Source organism: Chlorocebus sabaeus, chromosome 15, assembly GCF_047675955.1.
Source record: "Chlorocebus sabaeus isolate Y175 chromosome 15, mChlSab1.0.hap1, whole genome shotgun sequence".
Lineage (NCBI taxonomy): Eukaryota > Metazoa > Chordata > Mammalia > Primates > Cercopithecidae > Chlorocebus > Chlorocebus sabaeus.
This window is the reverse complement of record NC_132918.1, coordinates 88,386,063-88,398,318: the sequence shown is the minus strand read 5'-3', so window position 1 is coordinate 88,398,318 and position 12,256 is coordinate 88,386,063. Positions and strand designations below refer to the sequence as shown.

Here is a 12,256-nt window from a genome sequence, read left to right as displayed (position 1 = left end):
TAAGGATATTTCAACAATATTAATTCTTCCAATCAATTAACATGGGATGTCTTTCATGTATTTGTGTTAGCTTCCATTTTTTTCCACCACTGTTTTATAGTTTCCAGTATAGAGATTTTTCACCTCCTTGGTTAAATTTATTTCTAGACATCTTACTTTTTGTGGTGTAGCTATTGAAAGTGGCATTGTCTTCTTTATTTCTTTTTCAGATAATTCACTATTAGCCTATATAAAAGCTACTGATTTTTCTATGTTGATTTTGGGTTCTAAAAATTTACTGAATTTATTTATTAGTTCTATTAGTTCTCTGGTGGAGGCTTTAGGGTTTTCTATGTATAAGAGCATGCCACCACCAAACAGGGACAATTTGACTTTCTCCTTCCCAATTTGGATGTCTCCTTTTTTTCTCTTGCCTAGGACCTGGTTGCTGTGACCAGGACTTCCAGTACTATGTTGAATAGAAGTGACAAAAGTAGGCATCCTTTTCTTGTTCCAGATTTTAGAGGAAAAGCTTTTAACTTTTCCCCATTTAGTATGATGTTAGTTGTGGATTTGTCATACATGGCCTTTATTGCGTTGAGGTGCATTTCTTCTATGCTTAATTTGTTCAGAGTTTTTAGCAGAAGGGAATTTTGAATATTGTTAAATGCTTTTTCTGAATCTATTGAAATGATTGTATGGTTTTTGTGCTTCATCCTATTGATGTGATGTATCATGTTTATTGATTTGAATATGTTGAGCCATCCTTGCGTCTTGGGGTGAATCCCACTTGATCATGGTGAATTACCTTTTTAATGTGTTGTTAAATTCAGTTTGCTAGTATTTTGCTGAGGACATTTTTTTTTACATCTAAATTTATTAGAAATATTGGCCCTTTTTATTGTGTCCTTGTAGTGGGGGACTCTTAGAATGAGTTTGGAAGTGTATGCTCCTTTACAATGTTTAAGGATAGTTTGAATAGAATCAATATTAGTTCTTCTTTAAATATTTGGTAGAATTCAGTGGAGAAGCCATTAGGTACTGTACATTTTTTGACTGGAAAAGTTTTATTACTAATTCAATCTTGTTACTAATTATTGGTCTGTTCATGTTTTCTGTTTCTTCATGATTCATTCTTGGTAGGTTTTATGTGTCCAGGAATTTATCCATTTATTCCAGATTTTCTGATTTGTTGGCATACAGTTGTTCATAATACTCTCTTATGATTCTTTGTATTTCTGTGTAATTAGTTGTGATGTATCCTTTACCTCTGATTTTATTTATTTGAGTCTTCTCTCTTTTTTTCTTAGTTACTCTGGCTATGGTTTGTTGATTTTGTTTATCTCCTCAGAAAACCAACTCTGTTTTGTTTATCTTTTCTGCTGCTTTTAAGTCTATTTTATTTGTTTCTGCTTTATCTTTATTATTTATTTCTTTCTACTAATATTGGGTTTAGTTTGTTGTTGTTCTACTTCCTTGTGGTTCAACATTAACTTGTTGTTTGCTATTTCTTCTTTATTCATGTAGGCATTTATTGCTGTAAACTTTCCTTTGAGTACTGGTTTTGCTGTATCCCAAAGGTTTTGCTGGGTTTGTTTCAATTTTCATGTTTCTCTAAATTTTTTAAAATTTCTCTAATTTCTTCATTGACTCATTGGTTGTTCAGTAGCACCTCATTTAATTACCATACATTTGTATAGTTTCTGAAGGTCCTCCTGTCATTGATTTATAGTTTCATATTATTGTGGTTGGAAACAATACTTGATATGATATGGATTTTTTAAAAATGTTTTAGTACTTGTTTTGTGACCTACCATATGATTTAAACTGGAGAATGTTCCATGTGCATTAGAAAATAATGTGTATTCTACTGTTATTGAACAGAAAGTTTTGTATATATCTGTTAGGTCTATTTTGTCCAATGTACAGTTCAGTTCCCATATTTTCTTGTTAATTTTCTGTCTAGTTGATCTGTCTCTTGTTGAAAGTGGGTTATTGTAGTCCCCTACTATTATTGTCTTGCTATTTCTCCTTTTGTGTTCATTAATATTTGTTTTATATATTTAGGTGCTTCAATGTTGGGTACATTGTCTCTTGTGACAGTTTTTGACTTGAAGTTTACTTTATCTGACATAAGTATAGCCAATCTTGCTCTCTTTTGATTACCATTTGCATAGAATATCTTCTTCTATGTCTTTATTTTCAGCTTTTCTGTGTCCTTGAGGATAAAGTGAGTCTTTTGTAGGCATTGTATAGTTGAGTCTTGTTTTTTTAAATCTATTCAGCTATGCTATGTCTTTTGATTGAAGAATTTAATAATCCATTTACATTCAAAGTAATTATTGATAATTAAGGACTTACTATTGCCACTTTGTTATTTTCTGGTTGTTTTGTAGATCTTTTGTTCTTCTCTTTTTTTTTAATCTCTTTGATTTGGTGGTTTTCTTTAGTGCTGAGTTTTGATTACTTTCTCTTTATTGTTTGTGTGTTTGCTTTAGCTTTTTGCTTTGTGGTTACCATGAAGCTATATAAAATATGTTGTAATTATAATGGACTGTTTTACACTGAAAACAGCTAACCTCAGTCAAATACAAATCTCCAGACTTTTATCCTTCCCCCAATTTATATTTTAGTGTCACAATTTACATCTTTTTATTTTATGTACTTCTTAACAATGTATTGTAGTTACTATCATATTTGACTGTTTTGACTTTTAGACTTCACACTAAAGATGTATAAGATTTATAGAGCACCATAAAAGCATTGGGATATTCTGGATTTCACTATATATTTACTTTCATTAGTGAATTTTATACTTTCATATGTTTTTATATTAATAGTGTCCTTCCATTTCTACTTGAAAAACTCTCAAGCATTTCTTGTAAGGAAAATCTAGTGATAATGAATTCTCTCAACTTTTGCTTCTCTAAGACTTTATTTCTCCTTCACTTCTAAAGGACAGCTTTACTTGTATAGTATTTTCAGCTGCCAGTTTTTATTTTCTTTCAGCACCTTGAATACATCATCTCACTCTGTCCTGTTCTGCAGGGATTTTGCTGAGAAATCGGTTGATAGTCTAATGGGGATTTCCTAAGTGTGATTTGGCACTTTTCTCTTGCTGCTTTTAAAATTGTTTTTCTTTTATTTTTGACAATTTATTATAATGTGCCATGGTGAGAATCTCTTTGGGTTGAATTCTTTTGGGGATGTTTGAAATTCATATATCTGGATTTTCATATTTCTTGTAGGACTTAGGTTTTCAGCACTTATTTTATTATATAAAATGTTTTGTTTCTATCTTTGTCTCTTCTCCGTCTGGAAATCCCATAATGCTAATGTTTGATCATTTCATGGTGTTCCATAAGTCCTATGGGTTGTCTTTGTTCTTTTATATTCTTTTCTTCTTTACTCCCTCGGGGTAATTTCAGAAGACCTAGCTCCAGATTCAGAAATTCTTTCTTCTACTTGCTCTAGTCTGCTATTAAAGCTCTCTATTAATTTTTTTTATTTCATTCATTAAATTCTTCAGCTCCAAAGTTTCTGTTTGGTTCTTTTTAAATGATATTTATCTCTTTGTTAAATTTCTCATTTAAATTCTTTAAACTCTTTTCCTAATTTAGCTGAATTGTCTATCTGTATTCTCTTGTATCTCACTGAGTTTCCTTAAGATCATTATAAATTCCTTTTCAGGAAATTCGTGAGTTCCTTTTATTTGGGGTCAGTTACTGGAGAATTATTGTTTCTTTGTTGCTATCCTATTTTCTTGCTATTTCATATTTCCTTTTGGTTTCTGCATCAATGTCTTTACACCTGGCAGAACAATCACCTCTTCCAGACTTGACACAGTGGCTTTCACTTGCAGATGAGTCTCAGTGTGCTGATTGTGAAGACTGTGGTAACTCTGGTTCCAAGAAGATGCAGTAGTATAGACTTTGTACAGCTTTTTCAGCTAAGATTAGTGCCAGTAATGACTCTGAGTGCCTGAGTAACCATTTTATAGACGATGGGGAGTCGTGACTGAGGGATCCTCTAGGTGTCAGATCTGGCATGGCCTATAAACAGCTGCAGTAGTGCTGGGTTATAGGGGAAAGACCTCAGAGAGGCTGTGAAGCTAGGGTCCTAGGTTCAGGATTTTTCTCCTTGGACAGGTGGAGTGCTCTGGAGGTTTGGGACCAGGGAGCAGGGTACAGCTGCAATTCAGGAACTAGGGCTAATAGGATATAATGGCAACGAAGTTCCCTGGGGGATGAAGCACCATCTAGTGGTGACCTTGGACCCTGGGATGATGGGGCACAGCGGTATTCCAGACTCTGTGAAGCTGGGTACAGCAACAGCAAAGAACCCAAAACGGCACAGCTATCACTTGGGCCCTGGAGGGGTGGGGAGTAGGGGGCAGGGAGCAGCGCAGTGATCACTCCACTTACCTAAGAAGGAGGTGCCTCAGCAGTTCAGACTCTAGTCCAGCTAGTCAAGCTCTAGGGAAGCAGGGAACGAGAGTTGATTTTCCTGTTGGGGGGAAGGGATGTCTCTGCTCAGCCAGTGCTTTTCCCTGGGATGTGGAGTACTATGTCAGCTCAGGCCTGGAATGCACAACTGCCCAGCTCAGCCAAAGCTTTGATTCCTTGGGAGGCAGTGCACTGCTTTTGCTCAGGCTTAGGGGTAAGTATAGGTGTAGGGGCAGTGAGGTATGACTGCTCTGGGTGGCCAACACACCATTTCCTGGGAGACAGGGTACTACTTCAACTCAGGCACTGGGGAGGCATGACTACTCTGGGAAGCCAAAGTACCATTTTCCCAGAAGGCAGGACACTATGCTTCAACTCAGGCATGGGGCCAGGGGGCAGTAGCAACTGGGAGGGGTAGTTGGACCACTTTGCCAAGGCATTGTTTCTTTAGGAGGCAGTGCACAGTGTCATCTCAAGCCCCAAGGGGCAGGGCGCGGCAGGGACTCAGAAGGGTATGTGGAGCAGCTTTACCATGGTACTCTTTTTCTCCACTGCCTTACAAGAGGCAGTGCACAGGTTCAACTCAGGTCCCTAGGGGCAGGGTGCAGCAGTGACTGAGAGTAGATTGAGCAGTTTCATCAAGGCAGTTTCTCTGGGAGGCAATGTACAGCTTCCCCTCAGGCCATGCAGGGCAGGGTGCAATGGTGACTGGGAAGGGCAAATGGACCAGCTCTGCCAAGGCACTCATTTCCACTGGAGATAGTGTATACGTTCAGTTCAGGCCCTAGAGGACATGGTGCAGTGGGATTAAGAGGGGTAAATGAAATAGCTGCATAGCAACTTGGCCCACCGAGTAAGATGTTGCAGCAGAGCAGGGATGGCAGGGCACCAGGCAGGAGTAGTCCAGCAGCCATTAAGCCTTAAGACTGGTAGGGTGCCATGCCACTTGCCCTCAGAGCAGGACACATTCCAGCAGTAGTTTACATTTCAAGATGACATAGTGTAGTAGCCTTGTAGGCCACAGGGGGAAGGGCACACTGTTAGCTTCTACTCGGGTAGCACAGCTGTGTGGGCTCCAGGCAGCTCCCTCAGCTGGTTTAGTGCTTGTGAGGACTGTAGGTGTCCAGGGTGTTGATGGGGGCTGCTGGGGTCCTCTTGCTTACCTTTTCCCTGCAAGGAGACATCCTCTTGGTTCTAAGCTGATCCTGGCAAGGGAGTGGGGTGTTGGATGCCAGATATTTCCTGGGATGTGGAGTACTATGACAGAAAGCAGTATGTGACCATACTGATTTTCTGTGCTCTGCAGGGTTTCCGCTACTCCTTTGATGTATTCTGACACTCTCCTTTAGTTATTTTCATCAAAATATAGTTGTATGTTGTTTTGGTTGTCTTTGTGGGAGAGATGAGTACTAAGGGCTTTTAACTGGCCATCTTGCTAACATCCAGTGGACCTTAATTTCTTTTTTGTCTAATGTATGCTGGGTAGAACTCCCAGCATACTGTTGAATAGCCATACTGACAAGGGTATTTTTACCTTGTTCTGATCTTAAGGCAAAGGTTCTCAGTCTTTTACCCTTGAATATGATGTTATCAGTGGGGTTTTTAATTACATAAAATATAATTGTGGAGATGACATGAAACATTCTAAATTTATAACAACCTAGTTTGAATTAACACTTTCACTTTTATAGCATGAAAACAACTGCTCCTTTGCAGCTTTATCTCCCCTTTTATATTGTTGATGTTACAAATTACATCTTTTTCCATTGTGTACTAAATAACATGGATATATAAAGTGAAATTGCAACCAAAAATACACAAATATCAGCATTTATATTTGTTGTATAGTTACCTTTACTGGGCATCATTATTTCTACATAAGTATTTGAGTAGCTATCTAGTATTCTTTCATTTCAATCTGAGTCCTTTAGCATTTCTTTTAGGGTAGGGTTACTGATAACAAACTCTTTCAGCTTTTATTTATCTGGGAATGTCTTAATTTCTCCCTCATTTTTGAAGGACAGTTTTGCCAGGTATACAATTCTTAGTCAATGGTTTTTTTTTTCTTTCAGCATCTTAAATGTTATTGCTTGACTTCTGACTTCCATGGTTTCTGATGAGAAATTGGCGCTATTCTTACTGAAGATCCCTCATAGGTGATGTGTCACTTCTCCCTCATTGCTTTCAAGATTCTTTGTCTTTATTATTTTTTTAATAGTTCAAATATGATGTCTTGGTGTAAATCTCATTGGATTTAACCTGTTGTAATTACTCATACTTCTTGGATATGCAGATTTATGCCTTTCACCAAATTTGGAAAGTTTTCTGCTATTATTCTTCAAATATTCTTTTTGTATCTTTCTCTTCTCTCCTTCTGATATTCCCACAATGTGCATGTTGGTCTGCTTGTTTGTGTTATACATGCCCTTTAGGCTCTGTTCATTTTCTTTATTGTTTTTTTTCTGTTCCTCAGGTTGGATATTTTCAACTGTCCTACCTTCAAGTTCACTAATTCTTTCTTCTGCCTGCTCAAGTTTGCTGTTGAACCCACTTAATAAATTTTTCACTTAATTTACAGTACTTTTCAGCTTCAGAATTTCTTTTGACTACTTTTTATAATTTTTATCTTTTTACTACTTTCTCATTTTGATCATACATTGTTTTTCTAATTTTCTTTAGTTCTTTGCCCATGGTTTCCTTTAGTTATTTCAGCATATTGAAGATAGTTGTTTTAAAGTCCTTACCTAATAAGTCTAATATCTGTGCTTCCTCGGGGACAAATTTTGTCCATTTGTTTTGTTCTGTTGAATATTATAATGCTCTAACTCTGAAAATTAGATTCTTCTCCTATTTTAGGGTTTGAATTTTTTGTTTTACTGTTTGTTGAAGGCTGTAATAGTCCATTTGTTTAGTGACTTTCCAAAGCTTTTTTGGAAAGACTGTACTAGTTTTCATGTGAGATCACAGATGTCTCTGTTTCTTCAGCTTTTGTTCAGTTAATGTTTTGATAGAGATTTACTTGACCTCTAGGAGGGAAAAAACAAACAAACAAACAAAACCTTCTCGAGTCCTTATAGATTATTTCTGTGCTGAAGTACTTATTCAACACTTAGCCAGGCTTACACTGAGTCTGGAGATCATCCAAAGCTGAAAGTTTTGGGTCTTCTCTGGTCTTTACTGAGCATATACCGTGCCCTGGGATGCACATAGCTCTTGCCCTGGGCATTTACATAGCATTCTATATTTCCCAGCATACACAGATGATTTAGACTGTCCTAATTCCTCCAAGAAAATTTCCTTAGCTTTTCTTCCAGGCCGTAGATGATTATTTTATGTATCAACTGTAATTTTTTGCCCTAGGCAACTGCATTTGTTAGCCTTATAATGTTTTCAAGCAATGTGCACTGCTTTTCTGCCCGGAGTGAGTTCTTTGTTAGGTGGAACAGAGATAAGTGCCTGCATCAGTCCCTCAGGTAGTTCCCAGACGGGTTGGAACAGACAAATATAACAATTTGTAAATAAGGCCTGCTATGTTCCTTTTGTAACCAGGGACCAGAGTTCCCCCTGGGAATGCAGGCTATCTTCAAGATTGCCACCGAGCTGAACAGGGGGTGGATCAAGTGCAAGTAGAAATGCCACAGAACTTTCCTGTGATCCTAAAGATGTCTTTGTCTTCATTCAGTGTTCACTTGGTTGCAGTAAACTTTTCTGTTGTTCAGATTTTCGGATTTCTGACAGTTTCTGCTTGTATTTTGAGATTTCTGTGGAGATGTGGGAACTTGGAGCTGCCTACTTCACCATTTTGCTGGATATCACCTATTATTTGTCATTAAGTGTTTTAAAGCATTGCTTTGTAGTGACCACATGTTGTTCCATTGTATAGATGTACCATAACTTATTGTAAACGATGCCGTAGTGAACATTTTTTCACATCTCTGATTAACTTTTTTAGCTTAGGATAAATTTCCAAAAGTAGAATAACTATGTCAAAAGTTATAAACATTTTTGTCTCTTCATATTTATTGCCAAATTGCCCTGCAGAAGGTTTGCATCAATTTATTTTCCCACAAGCGGTTTCACATTTCATCCCTCCCTACTCTGAAACTTAATGGTTTTTCCCTATTTATTAAGCCAAAAATGACGTCTTGTGGTTCTGTCTGCTCTTTTAAGAATTCTTTACATGACTTGAATTTGAATCCATTAATTGTTTTATTCCCTCAGTTTGTGATGTACTCCAATTTGTCCATTTCCTCAAATGTATGGGCCAATGAACTTACGCCATTCTTCTGATCAAGAATACGTTTTCCTGCTCTCATAAATATAAAATTTGAATTTATTTTATAGTGAATCTGAATGGTGCCTACCCCAAGCTGGTGCCTTTCAGACCTGCAGGACGGCTGATCTCTCCACCTCTGCTACTCTCTGTGATTTTCAACATTCTTCTCAGCCTGGCCATGCATATTGCAGGATTCATCCTGGTTCAGAGGCAGCCTTGGTATTCCATGGAGATACACAGGTATGAGTACAGTCTCAACTTCTGCTTCTCACATTCTAATTTCTATCAAACATCCTCTGGCCAATATGATGGGAGGCGAATGGGGCTTCATTCTGCCAAAGGTTTTGGCTTTTTAAAGTCCCTCGGGCAAATTTTCAGTGATTATTTCTTCTCTGTAGCACAATTTAATGCTAATGAATGTATCATTCATTCATTAGCATTTATCTTTGCCTGTGTTCTATGATAATGATCTATGACCATCTTTTATATCTAGGGTGACCATGGATTATAGCTTACCCGAGCAGTCCCAGTTTAAGTAGCCCAGTTTAAATTAAGTGATATCCCAGTGAAATTATTAACATCTTTTCTTTTCACCTTCAAAATTATCCTTGTTAGGTAAGTTATATATTCACCTCACTTACAAATTATCAGAGATTTGTTGTTGCTGTTTTTATAGAGATGGAGTCTCTCTCTGTTGCCGAGGGTGGAGTGCAGTGGTGTGTTCTAGGCTCACTGCAACCTCTGTCTCTGGGTTCAAGCAATTCTCCTGCCTCAGCCTCCCCAGTAGCTGAGATTATAGGCACATGCCACTATATGCAGCTAATTTTTTGTATCTTTAGTAGAGATGGGTTTTCGCCATGTTTGCCAGGCTGGTCTCAAACTTCTGGCCTCAAGTGAGCCACCCACCTTGGCCTCTTAGGGATTACAGGTGTGAGCCACCACACTCGGCCAAATTATCAGAGATATTAAGCCACTTGGGGGAGGAATCATGACTTACCAATCTCTTTCCCATATAGCCTTAATGAATGTGCATAATTTATTGAATATATAATTGGCTGAATCTCTCTCTCTCTCAGTGTATCCAAAATATGGGTCTATCTGTGCTTGGTTTTTTTTGTTTTGTTTTGTTTTTTTCCTATTTTTCAGTGTGTGTGTGTGTGCACGCATGTATTTTCCAAAGCAGAGGCAATTATAGAAGCATTGAGTGCCTGCTCTGGACACTGGTATGGAGTCTTCTGGGTACAAATGCTCCATAAACGCTTGTCATCTCACTTCATTAGCTTCTTTGGTTTCCCTTTTAGTGCCTGTACAGTGCAAAATGAAAGCATCTCAGACTTAACCATGTCTCCAGCTGCTCCAGAAAAAATGGAAAGTAATAGTGCCTTCACAAGTTTTGAGAACACTACGATCTGGTTCTTGGGAACATTCAACTGTATCATTGTGGCTCTTGTGTTCTCTAAAGGAAAACCATTTAGACAGCCAACCTATACAAACTGTGAGTAGAACTGTACTGGATCAGAGTGAGAAGTCAATCGAGAGAGCAGACATGTCCAGGTTACTTAGGGAACAGTTGTAGAGTTGATTCTTATCTAGCATCTCTTGACTTCCACGCTAGGGCTCTGCAAACTTCCACTCTAGGGCTCTGTACAAGGCTAAACCATTGTACAGCCTGGTTTCCATGGTTCTTTGCTCTTTCCTTCAAAGCTGCATTAAATACTAGGGCTTCTTTCTCCCTTTCCTTCACCAGAAGTTTGCCTCTGGGTGTCTTTTCTTGGGATCGCTCCACATTGAAAAGACCAATTTATTTCTCTACTTGTCGGTACTTGTCAGAATTCACCCTGGAAACAATGGAGAGAAGCGTAACAGAACTCAAGTGGATCCTGTCTCTTGCCTTGAAGGCAGTAGTCAGGGTGGCATTGTGTGGTGGCAGGCTGCTAGTGGGTCCAGCCTGGAGGAATCTGACTAGAGGGGGTTATGGAGGCTCTTGACCAGAGTACCTCCCTCCCACCTCCTTACCTTCTGGAGTGGGAAGGTATGTTTGGATGAGAAATGAGTGACCTATTTAATATTTGAGACATTTATTTGTATATCATCACTACTCTTCTTATTGAAAAAATTCAAAGCCCAAATTGAGTACCTTTATGAATATTTTCATACAAATTTATTTTTTCAGAGAAAATTATTTAGCTTTTCTTCTTCCTGGGATGAGGAAGCAGCTAAATACTGACCTCTGTATGATAGCAATTTAAAATTGGGTTTATTGACAGGTTCCTCTTTACCAGAAAATGATTTGAGGCAGATGACTTGCATTAAAGTGACTCAGATACTTGGATATCTTCAAGGCGTTTATTGAACATGTATTTTGTCAATGTTAGCCTATATATATCTACTACTTTTATTAACTGAAACTGAAAATGTGCATGTGAAAATTTTCACTTGCTTCAAGGACATGCATAGAAATTGTAGAGGTGAGACCCATTGCTTAGAAATGAATACTTTCCACCTAATATTTGGATGTAGAAATCAAGTAAATTAAATCAGTGTTAATCTAGACTACATCTGTCAATATATGTGACATTTTTCACTCTGATTTCTCAAAATAATAGTTTGTGTTCTTCTTTCCTCAGATGTATTTGTCCTTGTGCTGATAATACAGCTTGGTGTATGTCTATTCATTCTATTTGCTGATATACCAGAATTATATAGACGTTTGGATGTAAGTCTAATCTTTGGGATATGGTGATGCTTTACAGTTCTGTAACAGCTTAACTTTAAAAAGCAGATCACAATTTCAATTGGCATGATTTTTGACACACATTATTCTTTTGGGATGGCAGAGCTAAAAAAAAATGCTAAATTTATCTATATTTTTTATTTAAACTGGTCAAGAAATAAAATTCTACCTAGTTTTGATTTCATGAGACTAAAGATAGTCTTTAAGTATTGAATACTTTAATTTTATTTTCTTCTTATTATTTAAGAGACAGGATCTCACTTTTTTGCCCAGTCTGGAGTGCCATGGTGCAATCGTAGCTCACTACGGCCTCAAACTTCTGAGCTCAAGCAATTCTCCTACTTCAGCCTCCCGAGTAGCTAGGACTGCAGAAGTGTGCCATGATGCCCAGCTAATTCTGAAGAAAAAAAATTTGTAGAGATGAGGGCTTGCTATGTTGCCCAGGCTGGTCTCAAACTCCTGGCCTCAAACTAGCCTCCTGCCTTGGCCTCCCAACGCACTAGGCTTATAGGCTTGAGCCACTGAATCTGACCAACTATTTTCATTTTAAAAGAACTCGTATGAGAAAATGTATTTCTATATTTTCTCTTTCAAATATGAGGGAACTTTTTCCTAAATGCTTCTGTTTTTTGAAGTTGTTTAAAACTGTTTTGCCTACAGCTTTTTGGGGGGTTATTATTTAGGTATTTATATATTTTTTTACAACTTTAAAAATGTTTTCTGTGTGCTCATACTTAATGTCTGTAAAACTTACTTTCCAAGAGCCATACTTTTCCTCATAAACTCTCTTATATTTTGTAATATTGATAGAGCTATAAAAAC

General features: G+C 37.6%; 1 protein-coding gene across 3 annotated transcripts in view; it reads left to right on the top strand.

The window, feature by feature from the left end:
* ATP13A4 (ATPase 13A4) overlaps positions 1-12,256 on the top strand; it is a 191,034-nt gene that overhangs the window by 169,532 nt on the left and 9,246 nt on the right. For all 3 annotated transcript variants that reach the window (XM_073023753.1, XM_073023754.1, XM_008009553.3), the window contains 3 exons: positions 8,769-8,940; positions 10,002-10,195; positions 11,328-11,416. In XM_073023753.1, coding sequence (XP_072879854.1) covers positions 8,769-8,940; positions 10,002-10,195; positions 11,328-11,416 — 455 coding nt within the window. The remainder of the gene's footprint in view (positions 1-8,768; positions 8,941-10,001; positions 10,196-11,327; positions 11,417-12,256) is intronic.